Below are 24,582 nucleotides of genomic sequence, written 5' to 3'. Positions count from 1 at the left end.
CATAATCCGTTAGCTCAAATTGCAAAACGCAGCGAAGAGTTGGAAAATTGTGCCTCATCATATTCAATCAAATCTATTAAGACTGTTTGCTCTATTTAAGATAAAGACTGTTGGTTTTTACTAAATAAAGGAAAGTTTTGTCGTGTCGAATCCCTGTATGAAAATGGTTATTGTGGCTATGATGTTTTAAGAAACAATGAATTATCAAGCCTTTTTAACTATCCGTGTGATTCTATGAGCTTGAATATTGTTCGCGTTAAAAAAAACTATCTGTCTGACAAATGTATAATAAATAAAGCAGATTTTTCAAGGAAAGTTGTACGCTTGTCTTATAAAAATGGATTTATGTTTGCTTCTTTAGTTCATGATATTGTTTGGTAGAAAATTATCATTAAATTATGCCCAATTTTCATTATAACTCCATCTCATGTATTGGTAAATGATACAAATGCAAAAAAATAAAAAATAAAGCTTTTATTTTCTTTAGGTTAAGTTAATAAAGCTTGTTATGATTTTTAAATAATAAAAAAATTACTAAATTGTAAAGCTAATATCAAATTTTATTTAAAAATAACTATTTAATTTATTGTAAAATGTTAATACTTTTTTAAAATTTAATGGTAAAACATTTTAACACTTAAATTTCAATATTGTTTTCACTAGGCAGCTTTATAATATATCATAAACTATAATTTAAAATTGTATTCTTATGTTGTTTTGCACTAACAAATTATAAATGAGTATAAAGTGTTGTTTTCTAAAATAAACTTTTATAGCTAAATAAAGTATGCCAGTAAAAATGTACATACGAGCTGTTTGGCTAGGAAATGGAGAAAAAATAGAGGGTACAGCGCCAGAATGTTGGGCAATCAAGAATTTTTTGTGCTGGCCATCATCGTTAAATGTTATAAATTGTTTCAATGAAATGCGTGAACCACAGGCTAACTGGCACAGGTTTAAGCTATTGAAAATAAAATGTCGTGGAGGTAATGTAATTTTTTTTATTAACATAAAGTCTTTACTTTTTTTTCATTTTTGTAAAATAAGCTCCTTCTATGTATATTTTATTTTTAGTGTTTGGGAACTTTTCTTTATTATGTTATATGTTTAAAGTATAATTTCAAATTAAATTGATAATTTTATATCGTAAGTTGTGTGACAACTTTGAGTTCGCAACTACCAGTGATACTCAGGTAGAATCAGATTCAGATTACGGTAATTAGTTTTAAAGTTGATACAAGATGTTTGCTATATTTATTGATTTATTAAAACGTATTCAAATATAATAAAGTTAAAAAATATTATTAAATTCAAGTATTAACAATTTTATTTTTATTTATTAGAGGAACCACTCCAATTTTCATTAAAGAGAAAATAAAATCAAACTAAAAATAACCAACAGGTTAGTAAGCAAGTGTCTACTCCTGTAACTCAAGTAAAAAAGAAAAAAGTAACAACTCTTATGCATACTCCACATGCTGGGGCTCAAGGTATTGATTGTCTGTGTGCAAGCTGTTTTACAAATAAAAGAATTAGAGCATTCTTTTATATACTTCAGTGATTTTATTGCTTGTTAAATCGATATGTTTTATTTGTTTTATGTGTTTTAAAGTTAGTTTTTTTGTTGTTGATTTATTTTTTAGGATGCCAATGTTAAGGTTATTTTGTTATTATTATATTGATTATTTTTTAACATAACAGGTTAAAAAGATAGAATTACTTTATTATCTAAAAAATATTTAGATCAACAATGCCAAGGTTTTTGTGAGGAAAAAGATGATTTTAACATAGTGCAAAGCCAAGGTGGTGCGTGTGCTTTTCCTCCAAAGGGAAAAGCACTTTCATTGCCAGAGACACCCTTATTAAATTCCCTTTAAAGAAAGGCAACTAGAAAAGATGCATCATTGAGTGGAAAATTTCCACTTACTGAGGAAAGTATGTAAAATATTAGATATTTATTTTGGCATTCACTTTATTGTATTAGTAATATAAGCAAGTAAATATCTTTGAGACATTAGATATGAGATTAGATTTGAGACAATATGACAATAAGATATGTTAAAATCCAATAATTTACTTAACATTTTGAAATGGTGTCTTTCAATGTTGATTGCTGTTTGGTTGTTTTATCTTTTTTTTGTATCTTTATAATTAGTATTTCAGAAGAAAGTTATATGTGCGCTAGCAGAAATGAAAGAGATGTTAGTGAAAGCTCTCTCCACTAATGAAAATAATAACAACACAAAAAGTCCGGAAGTTCCATGTCTGAATTAAAGTCGTTTAGTAATTATGACTGTAGTTTAAGCGATTCCCAGGTAGAATCTGAAGTGGTAGGTTTTTTTAAACCATTATTTTTCTTTTTGGTTATATTTTAGGAATTAGTTTTATTTTATTTTTTAACATTTTGTTAATCTACTTGTAACTTTTTATAAGTGTACTTTATAAATGTGATGATAAAATAAATGTGAACTATTTTCTTAAACCTCTAGGTTAACAAACTTTCTAAAATTGGAGGTGAAACTATTTAAAAAAATACAAAAAATGTGATGTAAAGGTAAAAACTGATATTGCATACTTTGGTAAGCGCTATGACGTCACACTGATTTAGGGATAGTTGAGGGCTTCGGTACATACATCGACTGATTTAGGGAGAACTCGCAAGGGAGTTGATAACACATTGAAGAGTTTGGGTTGGGTCAGGGATTAATTTATTCTCATTATTATTCCTTTTCCCTCTTCTTTTTCTACTAAAAGTTACTTAAAGAAAGGTAAGCAATTTCATCACGTTTTGCTTACCTATACATATATATTACCTATATATATATATATATATATATATATATATATATATATATATATATATATATATATATATATATATATATATATATATATATATATATATATATATATATATATATATATATATATATATATATATATATATATATATATATATATATATATATATATATATATATATATATAAGTATGAAATGTTTTCCATACGTACAAGTTTATTGATATATATAATATATTTGATTTTTAGGCTTTTTTAGCCATCACTCATACAAAAATTAAAAAAAGTTTCCAAAAATTTAAAACTAAAAAATAAAAAGCAACTCAGATGAAAACAAATTAAGAGGGAAAAATAAGGGGGGGGGGGGGAATATTCCGGACTTTTTCCGCAAACAATTTTTCGGATTTTTCAAATTTGACCTGGATGATCTATTATATATATATGTATAATTTTTATTGAAATTGACCTATTTCTACAAAAAAAAAAGTCATTGAATTTTTTGAAATTTTAAAACCATTCGGAATTCCGCGCTATACGCGGTGCCATTAGGCTACCTAACCTGATATTGTATCAAAGTTTAATGTATTTATAAAAATAATAACTTTTTGTTGTAGATTGATGACCAATGGTTTACAATCAAAGTTCAACATGGCTGGCGGCAAGGGTAAAGAGAAATTTGAAGGCACAAACATTTGTAAGGTTGTTGTTGGTAAGTCATGAGTAATGATATATGTTATTGAAAAACACAATTTGATGCTTTGGTGCTACTTTAATTTCAAGTTCTTGCTGTATTTGTTGCAAATTACTCAGGCAATACCTTTTTTATAAAGAGCGTCATGCTTAGTAAAGCGACTGCTACGGTTGGTGAAGTCAGAACAGATATCATAAGTTTGTTGAAATATGCACCCGACAGATCCAATGGTGAGGTCGGTGCGTAAATGACGATTCAAATATGTTAATATAAAATGTATATATCAAAATGTTAACATTCTATCTGGACAATTTAACATGTTAACGATGACAATTTAACATGGCTGCAGCCTATTGGATATAAGTTATATCCAATAGGCTGTATAATTTTTATCAAATGACCAAATTTTAACGTTGAAATTAGGTTGTTTGAACATTGTTCTAACGTCTTATCGACAATATATCAACCATATATGATTTATATATTGTCGATAAGACTTTAAAACAACGTAATTTCAACGTTGAACTTTTAATTTTCATTTTATCAAAGTTGAAATATGGATGATATGTAGTCGATAAGACGTTAGAACAACGTTGAAACAACGTTTTCATCGACGTTGTTTCAACGTCGTGGTTTTCAACGTCGGATTATGTTTCCAATTCCACCAAATTTCAACGTTGTTTCAACATTGCATTTCGTCGGTGTGCGACGTTGTTTCAACGTTATTTCAACGTCATTGTGCCCACTGGGAAAGGTTGCAAAAATACTGTAGTATTATCGAGTCAATTTTGAAATCGAAATCGTTTAACAAAAAACCTTTTATTGTCAATTTTGCTGGTTTTTTGATAAGAGAAATGTAAAATACTTTCCAAACACGACATATAAATTAGGAAATATTAAATGTAATAAGTTTTTTAATGCGCGCTTAACCAAATAATAATTTTAATCGCCATCTGCTTGAATTATTGCCATAAAACATTATTTATTGCTTTAATTAATAAAAAGCTGTTTGAAAATTGGTAAAGTTGTTAACCGGAAGATTTCGTACAATTCTGGAATAATAAAATTCTTTCGGAACGATATTGAAAATCAGGAATTTTTTTTTTTTGCACCGAATTTTACGAAGCATAAAAAACCGTCGATTTCATTTCGCAAATGCTACTTACGAAACGTAGCCTTTCGCAAGCTTTTGATAGGCTACATTTCGTACAAAATAGTTTTATTTCGAATACAATAACAAAATAATACGAATCCCAAAATAGTTTTATTTTTTTACATACGAAAGTAGCGCTTACGCAAGATAACTTGAACAACGTTAACATACGAATCAAAAAATAATAATAAAATGTATAACATGTACTTGCTAATAATGCCTGGAAAATGGCTGGTTCACAAAAATGTACATTTATTTAGACTTAATCTATTTTCGAGGAAAACCGCCATTTTTTGAAGTAGGCATGCGCATTGCGCATTGTTTTGTTGTTTTTAGATTTTTAAATTATGATTTATTAATAGCAAAACAATTTATAAAAAAAATGCCTAAAAGCATATAGAGGAAAACTCGTTTGGAAAATAGTTTAAAATACGGAGGCCTCCCATCAGAAATGCCTTCAGCTGATCTTCCAACATTTCGTCAAGTAATTCACTCTTTTTATTTTACTGAAAGCAATAATCAAAATATTTCCAAACAGAATCTACTAGAAGAGGTTGAAAATTCTCTTAGTACTTTGTGGAATAAAGTAAACCCACGTCTACCTCTTCTTCAGAGAAATTCAATCTTAAGAAAATTAAGAAATCTTTTTGAAAGAGTAAAATCTATAAACCGAGGACGTTGTAAATCTAAAAGTAAGGAGTATCAACATATGATTTTTAAACTCTTTGATATATCATCATGTAATTGTGAATTAGCGACTGTTTTATGTAATGACAGGGATGTTAAGTGTAGCATCATCAATTGCCAAGTAGAGCACATCTTGTGTCTTTGTGAAACTAGAAAGGTATTTGATTAAATTTTTTATATATTATTGTATATATTAGAATATTTGTTGTTTTAACTGCAATTATTGTACTAAGAATTTTTTATTATACTTTGATTTCACTTCAATTAAACTGAAGTAGTTGATTATTTTTAAAAATTATATTTAAGGTCCCTTGTGAAGATAGGCATATATTCGTGACCAGAGAAACAAGATTGGTCCAAAAGGTATTTATCAGCTAGGAAAGGCTAATTTAAAATCTGGTACATTTACTCCGGAAAGGTTAGGTCAAGTAGAGTTTATAGATCATGTTAAAATGCCTTATGCTCATAACTTGTTGATTGATTCTGGTCACATATCTGAAGTTTCAGCATCCGATCCAGATGTTTTGGTAACATATATGTATATTTGTATATATATATATATATATATATATATATATATAATATATATATATATATATATATATATATATATATATATATATATATATATATATATATGTATATATATATAAATATATATATATATATATATATATATATATATATATATATATATATATATATATATAAATTATGTTATAATAACCTACAAATGAGTACTCAATGTTCTTAAAAAACAGAGCAATAGTAAATTAGTAAAAACACTTATCTAATTTTTTCTTTAATATCTTGTGTCACCATCTGTAAGTTTATCAGGAAGGTTCCTGACTATAATAATAGAATATAAGAAAAAAATTAAATATATATATATATATATATATATATATATATATATATATATATATATATATATATATATATATATATATATATATATATATATATATATATGGCAAACAGCACACGCTAAAACAGCTTTGTTTCAACGATTTCAACATTTTTTAAATGTTGGCCCTACAAAGTGTGCTGCTTGAGATATATAGTTGTTTTTTTTATATTTTAAATACTAAGTATTTTTAGAGGTAAATGATTCTGAGGAAGAATATAATCCATTAAAAAGTTCTCAATATAATTTAATTAAACTTGATAGATTTGCAATGGAGCCTGTCAGGTATATAAAATTTTCATACATATTGAGTTTAGATGAGAATTTCTTATATATACTATATTAAAAGTATGAAAAAAAATCATAAGTTCATTGTTCATCCCCAGTAGGAGAGGAGAGGGTGAATATAGAATCTTAAGTGATCACATATAGATAATATACTCTCTTTCGGTTTTGTTTATTTATTTCATAGTTTCTTATTTGTAGGTATGATGTCTCATCTAGTGCTGCAGCTGCACTAGCGAATGCTCTACTACTAGATTATGGAATCATTAAACATGGAGATTTGAATCAAGTTGTAGATCGAAGCAAAATTGAGAGGTAAAAACTATTTCGTTATATATGTTAGACAATTATAAATATATATATTTATTTATTAGTTTATATAAATGCTTATTTACAAACCATTTAATATGATATTTTGCTAAATATAATACTTTGAGTTGTTTTATAGAGAGAAGAAGAAAGTAATGTCAAGATATGGTGATCAACATGATAATAGTTTAAGTAACTTGGTGTGTTTGGGTGTTGATGGTAAAGATGATAAAAATGTTCTTCAGTTTAAGGATGTCATTGAAAATGGAGATACTCGCTTGTCGAGAGTTACTAAAAAAGAACATCATTTAACTTTTACTAATGAAAATAGTTTTAAAAATGGTTCATATCTCTCTCATAAAAATCTTCCATCAAATGATGCAACTGGTTTACTTCAAAGTGAAGTTGTATATAATGTTCTGAAAGAGTATGCTAGTTTAAATTCAGTACAAGCTCTTCTTCTTGATAATACAAATGTCAATACAGGTTTCAAAATTGGAGTTATTGCATGTTTAGAAAAGAAATTGCAGTTATTGCATGTTTAGAAAGAAAAATACACCTTATCGGATGTACTTTGCATCACAATGAACTTCCATTTCGAAAAGTATTCAAAATAGTTGATGGCAGTTCGAAGTGTCCAAATAAATTTTCAGGACCTATTGGAAAGCAAGTTTCTATAGATTTCCATCTTAACCCACAAGTGAAGTTTACCAAAATTGATACTCCAGTGGAGATACTGAATATTCCCATTGAAGTAATTAATGATTTAAGTCACGATTAAAGACTATTATTTGAATATTGTCTTGGAATTTCTAAAGGATTTGTTAATCCCATATTTTTTAAAAGAAAAATTGGTCCACTAAACAACGCAAGATGGTTGACTTTAGCAATTCGAATTATGGCTTTGTATACTCGTACTGAAGCACAAAGTCTAGGGCATGTAAGGCTTGTGAATTTTATTGTACAAGTGTATGCATACATTTGGTTTCTTATCAAAAGGTCTTCTAAATTTATGGATTCTCCGTGTATATTCTTTAAAATGACAGAACAGATAAGAAAGCAAGATGAGGAAATACAGAATATTTGTTTTAAAAATCTAAAAAAAAAATCATATTGTCTATTGCCTGAGAACTTTTTATATTGTATGCTTAGATATGAAGATTCTAACATAAGGAAACAGGCGTTACTAGTCATTAAAAAACTCAGGACAAGTAAAGATAAAGAATGCCGTGTTACAAATATTGCTAATGTTGACATAAACTTTCAAGCAACTTCTTGGACAGAATTAATTGACTTTAAGAAAAGCAGTGAACCGGCATCAACAATATGGTTGAAGGATGACCAAATCGATGCACTAATTGCAACTAAAGAAGTTCCGAACTTACCTGAGTTTCCTTCTCATGCGCAAAGCATAGAATGCGCTGTCAAATTAGATACAGAGGCTAGTGACCAAGTATATGGCAGGGAAGCTCGTCATAAATATATTTTGACCAAACTAAAATCCAGGGAAATTCATTTTGAAACTAAAAACGACTTTGTGGTTTTTTAATAAATAATTTTGTTATGCATTTGATGTTAATAAAACATCTTTATATGAATGTACTTGCTTTTACTTTTTTGATTGCGAGGAATATAAAAGCGTGTTTAGGATTTAGGACCAATGCAGTAGTATGGTAGTGGTAAAGTGTTCAACTCACATTTGCAAGATATTTATTTTAGAAATATTTCGCATATGCTCGTCCCTTTGGCAATTGAAATCTTATATTCATGAGTTTATAATGTTTATAATGCATATAAAGTGTTTATAATCTAAAGAACAATTAAAAAAACAACTTAAAAACATGTTTGGATTTTGGTGATGGTATTCATGACTATTTTTATTACCACTAATTGTACTTTGAAAAACTAAAAATAACTTACATAAGTAAACTTTGTATATACAGTTAAGTAATTTTAAATTTGCTGTTTGAAACTTGATTGCATTTTATATTAATAGATATGCGTTAAAATGAGGTATAAAAACTTGCTAAAAATAAATGTTTTAATGAGTATATTGCTTATATACCATTATATTAAATAAAATTTTTATAATTTTTATTATTAATTTATTTGACCATTTCATTATGAATAAATTTGTTTGAAAAAATAAACTTTTGAATGGTTTTGCTATTTTTATTAATTGATTTCATAAATTGAAGAAAAACGTGAAAATTAAGAAAAATTGCGTTTTTTCGCATTTTTTCAAAGTCGATTAAGCTTGCCATTTTTTATTTTGGATAGCTGAAATTTTTCATGAGCTTATATTTTACCCCGTTGAACTTACTCCCGGGTTACTAAAGTTGAATTTCCAAAAAAGTATGAAAATCACTCCACCCTAATATATATATATACATATATATGAATATATATATATATATATATATATATATATATATATATATATATATATATATATATATATATATATATATATATATATATATATATATACATATATATATACATATATATGTATATATATATATATATATATATATATATATATATATACATATATATATATACATATATATGTATATATATATATATATATATATATATATATATATATATATATATATATATATATATATATATATATATATGTATGTATGTATGTATACCAGATATATATGTATAAACTATTGAAGAATCATTCAACAACATTATTTTATTTAGATAATAAATAATAGCATATTTTGTATAACAGTTTAATGAATGCTTTCGAGTCTATTCTGTAAGCGCTCTTTGTCTTTATACCTTTTTTACCTGGTATTTTAGACGACTGACTTTGTCTAAACTTTTTTCTTCTCTTTTCTGTGCATTTTTCGCTTTCTGAGTAGCAGTGGAAATCTTTTTTTGTTCTCTAGTAAATTTCTTTGCAGATTGTTCATCTAATTTTTGTTTTTTTGATGCTTGTTGAGCTTTATCGTAAGCTATGGCATCCGCCGAAGTCATATTATAATTAGCTGGTCGCTTTATTCTCTCACTTTTTTGGACTATTTTATTTAAGAGTTGGTGTCAATTGATCTCGAAGCATATTTAACACTGATTTGTTTATATCTTTGCCCACTTGTTGAATAGCATTATTCAAAGTAGCAAAGCATTTTAGGCAAAAATTCACGGTTTGACATTCTTGACGGTGTGTTAGGTGTATTGGTAGCATTTCCCAAAACTAATGGACTAGATACTGTTGAAGAATCAAATAAATTTTCAATATTGTTGTTGTCGACAGCTTGAAACACAGCACCAATGAAAGTTTTTTTAAAGAAATTTGCGAACGATCGAGTGGAAATATACCAGTATTTTTGAAACCACTCCGTGCATTTTCAGGTTTAAACCCACCATTTTGGATGAGATCCTTAAACATGGCCGGAAAATGTCAATTATTCAGGCTTTGAAAGTGATTTTTAGTCAAATAACTTTCGACAATTCTCTTCCATGCGCCTTTTACTGTTTTAAAAACGCCAACATCTAGTGACTGTAAAAAATGGCTGGTATGAGCCGGCAAACGCCAAAGTAAAATAGAATTTTCTGAAGCTTTTTTTTTCAACTCTAAGCTCATATGTGAAGCATGGCCATCAAGTATTAGAAAAATCCTTTAAATCCTGAAAGTTTATTTGCGTGAGGCAAAAAAACTGTTTTAAACCACGACAAAAAATGTTCGGATTCCATCCAGCCTGAACCACTACTGTTATAATAAACATTCTGGGTACCGCCTTTGCACCAGTCTTTCATAACATGTTTGCCTTTATAAATTATTTGATGAGGTAAATAATTACCGAATGCGTCACAACAAGTCAAGATTGTCGTCATTTGCTTTTCATTCGATGGTGCTAGCTTTTTAGGGTTTTTTGTTCCTTTTCTACAAATAGTTTTGACTTTGCCTTGATCAAATTGCAAACCAGACTCATCACAGTTAAATATTTGAAACGGCTTATCGCCTAAATTATGTTCATTATATGCTACTGCTAATTGCTCAAACCAATTGTCAATTATAGCTGGTTGTGTGGCCACGGCTCTAGTAGTTTGCATACCGCTTACTTTTCTTGGGCAAATTTCTTTACGATATTTAATCATGAAACCGGAGTACCATTTTCTAGTCGGTTTGCCGTCTTTGAATAGACTACGTTGGTTTGATTCTTTTAAATAGTTTTCAACAACAATAAACACGTCTTTTCTATTCAAGCCGAAGCCTATATCACTCATAAATTTTAATAAATCAACAATAATAGCTTCAGTGATGTTGCTCATCTTTCTTGGCGCTCTTCGATTATTAGATGATCCTTTTGTTCTGTCAAAAAGTGTAGATTTTGCCACATTATAACACTTAGCAGCTTGTACGTATGACTTTTTTTTTCAGTAACAGCTTGAATAGCTAGCTGGATTCGATTCTCTCGCTCTTCTTTTTGTTTAAAATTATCCATATTCTTTAATACAGTAATACAATTAACACAAATGCGTTAACTTTATAGATGCTAAAAAAAATAGCTGTAGCTGGATTAGTGTCAATTATTTTTTCCCTGGTGACTATTTTATTTTTTATTACTTTCATGAACATAATATATTATATTATGTGCATGAAAGTGATAAAAAATAAAATAGCCAATTGTAATTAACTGTATCCGGGACTTAAAAGTGTATTATTTTTTTAGGTACATAAAATAATAATTACCTCTATCCGGAATTAGGTGTCTTTTATGTTTGGCTGGTAACAAATTTGTTTTCATTTTTTCAATTATTTCAAAAGGTAATTTAATTTTTTTTTTTTGGCTAAAATAATCAGCATAAAATTCTGCACAAAATAGTGTTTTTACTTTTTTAATTTTTTTGTTGCAAGTCAAAGTTATTTTTTTCCTTTTTTTTGTTTTTTTAGCTATGAGAGATTTCAAATTGAAATCTTTTATGATTGCATTAGTTTATATAATTTTTTTTTATATTTTTCGATTTGACTGGTAAGGACGTTTATTAATTAAAAAAAATTATTCATAAATTCATTATATTAAGGGAGTTATGAAACTTTTTACTAAAACCATCCGGAATTAGGTCACGTCCGGAATTAGGGGTTTTTACGGTACACTTAAAGTTTTAATGAATATACTTAATGCTGTGGTTGAAGTAGACGCGAATGTAAATTAGAAAAAAAAATTATAAGAGAAAGATGTTGTTTAAAAAATTTATGGAAATAAATAACATTTACATAAAATATTGCGCTTTTTAAAATATTATATTATAACTCTATATATTATCTAGATTTTAAAAGTTGTAAGACTAAAATTGGTAAGTAATTAACATATTTATAGCAATTTTAAATATGCCTAATATGTTATATTTTAAAGTCCAACTTTTGCTTTTAATTGACAATATATTTAGTTTACACACACAGTTTACACACACAGTTTTTAGTTTTTAGTCATTTAGTTTGCACACACAGTTAGACAATATATATAGTTTTTTGTTTACAAGTAATTAAAGAGATCGGACGTGTTATTGGAGCTTAATAAAGTTATTCAGTTTTTTGGTATATGTATACAAAATACTTTGTATATTGTTTTCACCGTTTGGAGCAGTTTTATCGGTTACTAATACTGGTCTACTGGTTTTGGTATACTTTTCTGCTTTCACGCTGTGATTTTTAACAGAACTGGTAAACTCAAGTTATAAATTTAGTTTCAACTTAGCTTTATTTAATCTAATATCACATATTAATATATTCAACCAACCGTATCAACTCTGAAGTATATACTCCCGAGGGACAATTTAAATCTTATCTCAATTAACAACAAATATCGTAAAAAATAAAAATAAAATTGGCTGCTTGGATACCGTCACCACAAAAAAATGGTAACAAAGACGGAAATAGAAGCGCTAATCAAGAGAATATCTGTTCTTGAAACAGCGATTGTTGTGAAAGATAATCAAATTGTGGAATTAGAGAAAAGAGTTAAAACGCTGGAGGACAAAATAACAAATGCTGTGACTTCAACAGTGAACATTGGAAATGATTGGGTTAATGTGGTGTCGCGAAACGCAAAAAAACCGAAAGAACAACTAGTTGTAGTTAACGCAGCAATTAATGAGCAGGAGGAGCGAAAGAAACGCGAAAAGAACGTCATTATATATGGAATTAAAGAGTCGAGCAAAACTGAGAGCAAAGATAAAATTGAAGAAGACAAGAAAGCAATTGAGGACTTACTAAAAACAATAGGAAAAGAAAATGTTAAACCGATACATTTAAGGAGATTCAAATCAAAAAACGCTGCCAAACCAGGCCCGATTCTACTCGAGTTATCCGAAGGCGAAAGAAATCCTCTCTTACTCGCGTCAAAAAAGCTAAGAGAAAAGCGAGATTTTAAAGAAGTCTATATATGCCCAGACCTGACAGAGGCCGAGAGACTACAGGACTTTGAGTTGAGGAAGAAACGAAACGATTTAAATTCGAAGCTTGACGCCAACTCGCCCTTTCGATATGCGATTCGTGGAAACGAGATTGTGCGATTTAAAAAACAATTATAGAGAAAAAAAAATGAAAGCGAAAAAAAGCGAAAATTTATCGTATTTATCCTGTATATATTTGAACGCCACTTCACTAAACAACAAGTTTGAGGAATTTAAAGTTTTGTGTCACCTGAATGAACCAAACATAATCGGAGTAACGGAAACATGGTTTAGTGAAACTTCAATTACGTGTGTGAAAAATTTTTGCTTATATCGTAGCGACAGAAAAGATGGCCGCGTGGGCGGAGGAGTTTGTATTTACGTGAATAGCGAAATAACGTCTTATGAAGTAAATGAAAAATGGCTATTGACGACTGACTTAGAACAAATCTGGACTGTACTAGTTTTCGGGAACGACAAATATTTGGTAGGATGCATATACCGACCAAACGATGTGGTAGATATGGAACTGTTCAGAAATGTTTTCAGAACTGCAAGAGAATATGTGGACAAACGGGGTTTTAAAGATCTTTTAATAATGGGTGACTTTAATTTTCCGAAAATTGAATGGTCAGATGGAGCAGTTCATGCAATAAATTCCAGTGAACACTTGATAGAACATCATTTCTCGGAAATAATAAACGACAAATTTCTAATTCAGCACGTCGCGATACCTACTTTTCAACTAAACGAATCAACGTACGAGAATACATTGGATTTACTGTTCACAGTAAACGAACAAAGATTATTTCAAGTTGAGACAAATGCGGTATTAGGGAATATAAGCAAAGGACATCTTGTAATTTGCTTTAAATATGCACCCAATCACCATGAGACAAAAACTGTAGCTAGCAATCGGAAATATATTTAAAAAAAAGCTGACTTCGCAGGAATGAACAAATTTTTTACAAATACAGACTGGGTAAACATTTTTGATGCAATTAATGTCCAGGAGATGTACGACACGCTCATTTTTTATGTTAACGAAGCTTGTCAAAAATATATACCGTGTCACAGCTCGAAAAACAGGACTCGTAAAAGAATTTTTTGGATTGACAATGAACTAAAAGAACTTGTGAAGAACAAAAGACGAATGAGACATTTAAACTGTTGCACAAATTGGAAAAACAAAAATATGGTAAACGAACACAAAGCATTGTGTGAAACAGTTAAAATTGAAACGAGAAAAGCCAGAAAAAAATACGAACGCGAACTGGTCTACAAATCGATTAGAAACAAGAAGATACTATTTAAATATGTGAACGATCAACAAAATGTGAAGAGCTCAATTAAAGCGATAAAAAACGTCGAAGGAAATGTTACAAATACGACTAGTGAGATTGTTGACATTTTAAAAGAAAATTTTCAAAACTCTTTCACTAGAGAGGGCGACCAAGTATTACCAGAATTCGGATCGAGATGTGGAGGTAAATATTTAGATTTTGACGAGGGTGCAATTAATTACAGTGACGTAGTAACAAGATTAAGCAAATTATCCATTGAGAAATCATGTGGAGTTGATCAATTGAGTACTATCATTTTAAAAAATTGCGCTGAAGGACTAGCAATGCCAATCACATTGATATTTATGTTTTCGATTGATAAGAGCGAACTACCTAAGCAATGGAAATTTGCGAACATTACCCCAATCTTTAAGAACAAAGGCAGTAAGCTGGAAGCGAATAATTATCGACCAGTATCACTGACTTCTGTGCCGTGTAAAATTCTGAAGAGCATAATAAAAGACTCACTTTTGGCACATTTTAAGAACAATAAATTTTTATCGAAGTGTCAACATGGATTTGTTAAATCTAGATCATGCACGACAAATCTCATGGAAACTGTGGATTATTTCACAGAAAATATCGCACTGAATCGTCCGGTAGATGTGGTTTATTTAGACTTTGCGAAAGCTTTCGACACAGTGCCGCACAAAAGACTCGTTTTAAAATTAAAAGCGTATGGAACTACAGGAAAGCTGCTAAAGTGGTTAGAGGAATTTTTAAAAGATAGAAAGCAACGCGTAGTCAACGGTGATACTGTTTCGAGCTGGCGCGATATCTACAGCGGAGTTCCGCAGGGATCGGTAATTGGCCGGATATTGTTTGTTTTGTTCATAAATGACCTGCCGAATAGAATACAAAATGTAGCCAAGCTCTATGCAGATGACACCAAAATAATGATCGATGTGAACTCAATAGAGAAAATAAACAGTCTTCAACGAGATATAAACAGTGCTTGGGACTGGTCTAAAGAATGGTTAGTGAAATTCAATAAAGAAAAATGCGAAATAATACATTATGGAAGTAACAATCCAAAACACGATTATTCTATGGATAATGTTGTCCTAGGACAAACTACTATTCAAAAAGATCTAGGCGTATTATTCTCAGCAAACATGAAATGGAGACAGCAAATTATATCTTGCAGCTCGAAGGCAAATAAAATGCTGGGAATGATTAAAAACACATTTGTGAAACTGAATGTGCAGACTCTTAAAGTCTTATACGTGACGTTTGTTCGCCCAATAATTGAATTCGCGGTTCCAGTGTGGTCCCCTCAGCTTAAAGGAGAAATAGAACTGCTCGAGAAAGTTCGACACAGGGCTACGAGACTCAAGCCGACTCTGGCAAAAATGAAATACGAGGAAAGACTGGAGATTCTTGGCCTCAGCCCATTATGTGAACGCAGACTTCGTGGAGATTTGATCCAGACTTATAAGCTATTAAATAAGATTGAAAATGTGGACTTTTTAAACGGTTTCAAGCCAAATTAATTTCAATTATCTAGAGGAAACGGTGTCAGGTTTGAACGCGAAAAAACAAAGTGCAACTTAAGACACTCATTCTTTACTAACAGAATAACAAAACCATGGAATAAACTACCTAAAGATGTAGTCAATGCAAAATCAGTAAACAGTTTTAAAGCACAATTAGACAATTGGCTCCTTTTAAATAAAATTAATACTGACACGGCTGTCTAAGTGTGTTATTAATACACACACTCGTCGTCTTCGGGCGGCTACAGCATCTACTACTACTACAACTACTACTACTACTACTACTACTACTACTACTACTACTACTACTACTACTACTACTACTACTACTACTACTACTACTACTACTACTACTACTACTACTACTACTACTATTACTACTACTACTATTACTACTACTACTACTACTACTACTACTACTACTACTACTACTACTACTACTACTATATATTTTTTATTGCTACATCTTGCTTTTATACTCAGATATTTAAAAGCTTACATATGTTTGCTTTAATAATTTCATAAATCTGGCTGCCACTAGGCGCCACTTTAGTTTTCCTTTACGCTTGAACTCTTTTACCTAACAAAAAATCTGTCATAGCGCTGAAAATTTTTTATTTGCACAAAATTTTAAAAAGCGCGGAAAACATATAATACGATCTTACTCATACTAAACGTATTACTGAACAATAATATATACATATATATATATATATATATATATATATATATATATATATATATATATATATATATATATATATATATATATATATATATATATATATATATATATATATATATATATATATATATATATATGTATATATATATATATATATATATATATATATATATATATATATATATATATATATATATATATATATATATATATATATACATATATATATATATATCCTAATTTTAATTTTATTCTTATTAATTTTTCGCTTGTCAAACCAAATGGATTTAATAATCTATTTTGGTTGGTTTGATTGTAGCTTCTCATTTTACATGTAGAAATGCTGTTTTTATTTAGGCTTAATGAGTGTCACAAGAAGCAAAATTCATTAATTCATTTGATTCAACAGTCTGTCAATACATGAAAAAGAAGATATTATACTTGTATACGACTTTATTAAAGAACAAGATTTGGAGTTTCAAAGCATAAAGTTTGAGAGTCAATTTCGTTTATTTATTTTGATTATGGTAAAAGATGGATTCAAAGTAAACTAACCGGTGCAAAGTTTATTAGAAAGAATTCAGCTTGAAAATGATTTTAATACCACATTAATGAACTCGGCAGACCTAGATTATCATTTCAAGAATCATCATTAAAAACAAAGAAAAGAAAAGTTGCAACTTTGTCAGCTTCAAATTCTTGTGAGTTATTGTTTGCTAAGCTTGTGCTACTTGTAGCAAACATTGTCAAAGATTTTTGTTGATTGTAAATGCATAGGAGCATTTTAACTAAACAAGTTTAAAAAATTCTGTAGACGCTCGTAAAACCTGCTAATTAGAAAAACTAATTAATTATGCTAGAATATAATTTTTTTCTACACGAAAACAAGTATATCTAGCAACGTGTAATAGCACGTGTAATAACACTAGTTAATCATATTAAACTTAAATAAGTTTTGCTTTTCACGAGCGAGAATCTCATAATAAAACACGTGCTAAATAGTGTACGTAGCACAAATAAAAATATGCAACTAATAAAAGTTAGTTGTTAGCAAAATTAGGTATCCATAGCAACTAAATAAAAAAAATATTCACTTTTTAAAATGTGCGACCTCATATTGGTACTTATGTAACATTTGGTAAACATAGCACTCGTAAAATATCTGCAAATACCAAAACTAGATTTTTGCTAACCGAAATTTAGTATCCATAGCAACGAATTAAAAACATAACACCTTCATAAGAAGCGCAGATATCATACTATTACTCATCCTAATTTTAGTCAATACAGCCCTAATGTTAAATTAGTTATGAAATTTGTCCAGTAAAAGTGAATTCTGCCCCACTGTGGAAGGTGAATTTGCGCATGTATGACTTCCGCAAAGCAACTTGAAATACGGAAGATAAAATGCGAAATTTTCTTAAGATTTTGATTACGGCGAACAACCCTAGTGTAAACTCTATAAAAAAGCACAAAAAATATTCTTCACAGTTTTAATTTGGTGGTTATAAAATGTTAAATAGTAAATTTATTGCCAAAACTTATAATGAAATATTGCGGAGTTTTTTTTTTTTTTGTGTGTGTCCCTAGGAATCCTAAGAATCTTGGGACAGAGCACCGCAGAAGTGCATTTAACCAGGAAGTTCACGCCTCCTTCTTTCCTGTGATGCGAAAATATATCTAGAGCTCGTTTCGAACCTCGATCTCCTGCTTATATAGCAAGCGCTCTAACCACTGCGCCACGGCAGCACAAATATTGGTTTTGGTTGTTCTAGTAATGAAAAATTAGGTTCTCATATACCCTTCTTTAAACTACCTTCGGATCCAATTATTGCAGATTTATAGAAAAAAGTCATTGGATTAAATAACATTTCTAAGAATACTAGAATACGTTCCTTACATTTTGATGCTTCTTGTTTCGACAAGTTTAAAAAAGAAATGGTTAAATCAACTTCATAGAACTTCTAGAAGATTTATTTTTCCGAAATCAGTTCTTTCCGTATTTCTTGGTAGAAATAATTTGGCTAAGGTTAGTTGCTTTTTTAGTTCTATTGACTCAAATTATACTTTCTAGCTACATTAGTTTAAATAGTAATATTTCATAAGGGTCTTTATATATATATATATATATATATATATATATATATATATATATATATATATATATATATATATATATATATATATATATATATATATATATATATATATATATATATATATATATATATATATATATATATATATATATATATATATATATATATATATATATATATATTAGGGTGGGTCAAACGCCCCTTATTTTTGAAAATCAAAAGGCACTGTTTTTCATGTGCTGTGGGCGTACTCTAGAATTAATAAAAAACAAAATTTAACTTATTTGCTCAAATTTTAGACCCCGCTCAACGGGCTCGAAAGTTAAATTTTTGCCCCAAAAAGTCATATTATGAGTATTTAAACCTCCTTAATTAATCTTTTTTTTTTGTTTTTTTTTGTTTAAGTGAATAAGGATATTTGTGTGATCAATTAAAACAAAAATTCAGCAAAATAGAGACTATTAGGACAGCATTAGATGTTGTTTTGTAAGTTTTTTATATTAAAACTTTGACCTGGTTTCTCAAAAGAACCCGGTTTCTACGTAATATTAGATTTAATAGCTAGCTATCGCGACAGCAGAAGAAATATGCAACTAGGGATAGTTTTCTTATTGTGTTATGATAGTTATGCTCATATGTGGGTTTAGAAAGCTTTTTTTAAGCATACTTATAAATAAAAATTACAATTTTTTAAAATTTTTGTTTTAAAATCATGTTTTAAAAATAATTTTTTTTATTAATTTACTTGACATAAATTTATGAAATTAGATAACTTTTTACAATTTAACAATCATATAATCATAATAACCATAATATATATATATATATATATATATATATATATATATATATATATATATATATATATATATATATATATATATATATATATATATATATATATATAATCATAATATATAATCATAATATATACAATAATCATAATATTTATAATAATCATGATAATCACAATATATATATAATCATAATATATAATCATAACAATGTAATAATGTAATAACACATGTTAAATAATTTTTGATAACTTGTCTTTAGTATTGACTGAAATTTTTTGTCTGTGACTTGAAATTGAAAGCATCAAACATTGCTTTAACTCCTCATCCTGGCACATGTGTGTAAAGTCTTGGATAAGCTTTACTCCTCTCTCGGCACAATCATTTACTACAGTTAACTTTTCTATGAATTTTTTTAGGACTGAAATATCCTGAACGATATCCTGAAAAATTATTCCAATTTCTAAAATAAAATATATACAGGCATTTTTAAATATTTTAAATGGTAAAAAATTTAATGAAATTAAATCAATTAAGAAAAAACTTACTTTGAGCTAACTTGCATCCATTCTGTTTCTATTGCAGATAGATTTAGCTGTCGAATTAGAATCCAACTTTGAGGTCCAATCAGTTCCCATAACTCTGGAATTTTTGTTATGTTAATGTTTGGAAAAGGTGGTTTTCCCAATATTAATCTTTAAGGTTTAGGTAAAAAAAATAATTTTTTGCCAATTTTTCTCTTGTGTTATTGTCTAGTGTTTCATTGCATATAGCAAGTACAACATTTCGTTCCGTAAGAAACCATAAATGATTTTTTAAACTTTTAATTGCTGCAGTTGAAATTGTTTCCCTGATTGCACATAAATCTAAGCAAGGAGAAGAGGCTGCCAATGGTGCTTTCAAAAACCATCTTGCATGAAATAGTCCAGTAAACTCAGCAACTTGATGAACTGTTGCTATTTCTTCTGCACTAATTATATCAAATTGTTGCAAATTAAATGTAAGCATTTCTATTGTCATGTAGTAGATAGCTTTTGATAAAAAATCTTGCATGATGGAAAGCTATAGGTTAACAAAACTTAAAATTTGCTAGTTTATCACTGCCTAGCCAAACCAGAGCAAGTTCTGGCAAATGCTTGTAGTCACCACGTGGAAAATTGTCTGTGAACAAGGAATATTCAAGATAAATTTTGGTTTCAAAAGCCTTCGAAAAAATGTAAGTCAAATTTCGTAATATGATTTTTTTTTTTATTTAAAAAAAAGAAATATACAAATCTCTACCTTTTCTTCTAAAAATGTTCCTTTTCGCTTGCTCCATTCAAACTTGTTAAGGTTGTTCAAACTTATGTGCAGCTTTATTGTTTCCCAGAAATTTTGAATTTTTTTGAAAAGATTATCAACTGGTCCGTTTGAAACTATCCCAGAAACTGCAAGTGCTGCATGCTAGATAATGACAAATAAGAAAATAAAAAAACCATTTGAACAGAACTAGAACAAAAGTTTTTTATAAATAAACAATAAATAGTATGGTTCTAACCTTTCAATGGAGCTCATATATGTGATGTCTGGAAGCAAACCATATTAACAGTCTGCACATCCATTTTTCCAGCAATACACATGCACCCTGCATCCAGCCTTGATTTGATTCATTTATTTGAAGAGAAAAAAATTAAAAAGTATAATGAAAATTGTAAAAACAAATTACAAAAGTATCATCTATTATACTATTAGGTGCACAAATTATTCTCACCTGTATTTGAAGATGTAGTGTCAAAACATACACTATGTATTAAATCCCAGAGATTCCAAGATTCCAATATTTCCTTAATAGCTTTGGATTGTGTTATTTCACGACTATCTGTTATAGAAATAACCCCAATAAGTTATTCTTTATCAATATTAGGACTTGAAATCACTAGTGCTAAGCGCTCAACATTTCTATTTTCACCATAAAAATACTCTTTTACTAATTTTGTATCAAAATGAACACAAAATAGTTTTCCCTGGGCTATTTTAATGAAATTTTCCTTTATTTTTAAACCATTATCACTAATTGCATCATTTGAATGGACCTTTGCTGACTTAAGAGAAATATCAAAATCCTTTAGGTTTCCACCAGCTGAGTTAATGACATTAGCCAAAGTAGCTGTATGTGCTGAACTCTGAATACCATATCTCTTTGCTGTAGCAGCGGTAGCCTTTAAGATTTTCCTAGGTAGCATAACTTCAACAAAATCTGGTTTTCTTTTATGAGATCTTGGTTTTCTTTTCTTTTGATATTCAAAATTTTGATTATCCTCTTCGCATTGTGATTCTTCACTGCTAACCTGATTCTCAGCTATATCGCTTATATATTCAGAAGCTAATATTTTACTATTTGAAGGAGTCACCCTCTTTTTGGTAGATTCAAACTCCCTTTGCTTTCTTTGCAAGCAGTAAATAAGTACTTTTTATCTATTCCACCCATTACAGCTTTGCGTTCTCCTCGTTGATCATTCAAAAAATTTATATCGACATTTCTTTCCTCTTTGGTGATTTGTTTGTTTGATAAAATTTTTTGCTGCACATCTTTCACACTTATATCAAATAAGCACTTTATTTCATGTTTGTAGTTATCTATAGAACTTAAATTTTGTGGTGTTTTACGTGATCTGTTTTTTGATAGCTTCTTTCTACGATTTTCCAAGCACAAGATCTTACTTCTATATAAAGAAAACAATCTTGTAGTGTTATGGTAAGATTCTTAGAATAACGTAATAAGATTCCTACATATATATACATATATGCATATATATATATATATATATATATATATATATATATATATATATATATATATATATATATATATATATATATATATATATGTATATATCTGTGTGTGTGTATATTTGTTTTAAGAAACTAAATTCAAAAATAAATATATACTGTATCATTTACCTAATATATTGGTCAGCTACTATTGGAAATAAACTTCTGTTCCAGATTTTCTTCAGTGACGAAACAACACAAGTGCTTTTAAGAAAATTACATCCTCCAGGGTAGCGATTCCACGGCTTAACAAAAAACATTTGACGTTTGACAAAAAACACGTAATTTTCATAAACTTTGCTCTGTTATATCTTTTTTTATGGTTAAGCCAGCGCCTTGAGGTTTTTAGCATCAGTTAGTGTTACTCAATTTCTTTCCAACCATATATAGAAAGTACTAAGCTTTGTATGGCTTCATTTATATATTACCCATATCTTGAGACCACTTTTCATAAAAAAACTTGCCGCGGGAACGTTTTTTTTAAACGAAGCTTTTGAAGGTAAGGATTCCTAAGATCTTGAACACATCTAATTTTTATGAAACTTTCCATATTTATTAAGAAAAGGACGGGGAATCTAATGGAATCTGGACGTTTTTTAACATTTATACAAAAAATTTTAGTTTTCAGCGTTTAAAAACTTCAAGGTTGATTTATATAAAAAAAAAAGTGTTTTTGAAAAACGTCCAGGTGGAAATTGCAAGTTTAGCCTTTCCTCTATTTAAAACAAGTATTTACTTAAGTTTACCTAAAGAATTGGTACTTAGGATTTGCATATATAAGTTATGTGTATATATATATATATATATATATATATATATATATATATATATATATATATATATATATATATATATGCTTTTGTTCGCGTATTTAATGACGTTATCTGTTTTGATTTTTGCGTTTGTTTTGGTTAGATTATGAAAATTAAATTGAAAGTGAAAGTATAATTCTTAAAATTTTAATCAAATTAAAATACATCTTTTACTTTTTCCCAGGTAAAAGGTCTGCATTCTTCAAGAAAGTTAAAATCTTGATTTTTACTATTTTAACTACAGGTTGCTCTTATTTAAACTGTTTTTTTCAAAACAAAAACCTAAAAATAGTATTCAACAAAAGCTTATGAAAATGGAGTTGTGTAAGAAATTCTTTATACCTTTTTATATTTATTTTCCTCTATTTGTTTGTTGATTAAATACTATGAACTTTTGTAATAATTATTTTAATTCCTTTTTTTTAGGTGTTGACATTAACAATAGTCTCACTAATATGGTTGCTCCATCTATAAGTCAAGAAAGTAAGTCAAAATTATAAATTAGGAATACTGTAGTACAAATTTTTTTCATTTTATTAATTCTCTTTATTGAAACCAAAATAATCCACCCCTTATTTTTCTTTATGTCACTTGAATTAAGTTAATATTAAGTTAATATTAATGGAGGCATTGTATCCCTCAAAAATCCAGATTTGGTTTTAACCAATCGCCATTTTTTACAAATTTGTAAAGAAAAAGATAAATTTAACTTGACATGGCCAAATCTTTCAGTAATTTTTACATCCTTGTTTAAATACCCTATATCTAGAGTTATGCTGATCAAGTGCCTTCAAAAGTCAAAAGATTTTATTGCAAAAGTAAATTGTGCCAAAAATTTTGATTTAAGAAAGTATTTTTTAAGCTCTGCTTTATCTTTTATTGGTGCTTTTCTGGATGTTGTTGGTTTGTCACCTTCTGATGCTTGTTCTACCCCAACTTCTACCCAGAAAAGTGAAATTGTTCCAAATCAAATTACTGTTTCTGTATCTTCTGATTTAAACTTGCAAATTGCTAATGATGATTTTTTGTATTCTGTTACCCCAAACTCTATTGTATACACCCCTTTAGGAAATGATTCTGAAAATTTTCTTCTTGAAGCGCAAGTTAATGAAGTGAATCTCCCAGTTTCCAATTCAGATAAAAAACTACCTATATTATCAGGTGATTTGGCCTATCAAATAAAAAAATACAAACAGAGAATTAATCATCTTAAATTACAAAATAGACAAATTAATAAAAGATGTAATGAATATAAAAGAAAATATCAAGCAATTTTGTCGAAATATAATGTCA

The 24,582-nt window shown here is 28.5% G+C and overlaps 1 protein-coding gene and 1 long non-coding RNA gene across 2 annotated transcripts; both read left to right on the top strand.

Annotated features, from left to right (window-relative positions):
• The first annotated feature begins 780 nt into the window (after positions 1–780).
• Positions 781–2,719, top strand: LOC136080972 (uncharacterized). The gene is made up of 3 exons (XR_010638772.1): positions 781–1,490; positions 1,744–1,935; positions 2,156–2,719. It is a non-coding gene; the product is annotated as an uncharacterized LOC136080972 (long non-coding RNA).
• Positions 2,720–5,001: 2,282 nt separating this feature from the next.
• Positions 5,002–8,430, top strand: LOC136081672 (uncharacterized). Its single transcript, XM_065799359.1, has 5 exons — positions 5,002–5,488; positions 5,638–5,858; positions 6,435–6,523; positions 6,725–6,838; positions 6,972–8,430. The coding sequence occupies exons 2-5, from the start codon at positions 5,784–5,786 to the stop codon at positions 7,375–7,377; spliced, it is 684 nt and encodes a 227-aa protein (XP_065655431.1). The 5' UTR covers positions 5,002–5,488; positions 5,638–5,783; the 3' UTR covers positions 7,378–8,430.
• Positions 8,431–24,582: the final 16,152 nt, after the last annotated feature.

Source organism: Hydra vulgaris, chromosome 06 (genome assembly GCF_038396675.1).
Source record: "Hydra vulgaris chromosome 06, alternate assembly HydraT2T_AEP".
Classification (NCBI taxonomy): domain Eukaryota; kingdom Metazoa; phylum Cnidaria; class Hydrozoa; order Anthoathecata; family Hydridae; genus Hydra; species Hydra vulgaris.
The sequence above is the reverse complement of the archived record's forward strand: the minus strand, read 5'-3'. Positions and strand labels throughout refer to the sequence as shown.

Excerpts from the sequence above, each read along its gene's own strand:
- LOC136081672 (XM_065799359.1), top strand. The coding sequence starts at position 5,784 with ATGCCTTATGCTCATAACTTGTTGATTGATTCTGGTCACATATCTGAA. Across the intron at positions 5,859-6,434 it reads CATCCGATCCAGATGTTTTG|GTAAATGATTCTGAGGAAGA; the intron begins GTAACATATATG and ends GTATTTTTAGAG. Across the intron at positions 6,839-6,971 it reads GATCGAAGCAAAATTGAGAG|AGAGAAGAAGAAAGTAATGT; the intron begins GTAAAAACTATT and ends GTTGTTTTATAG.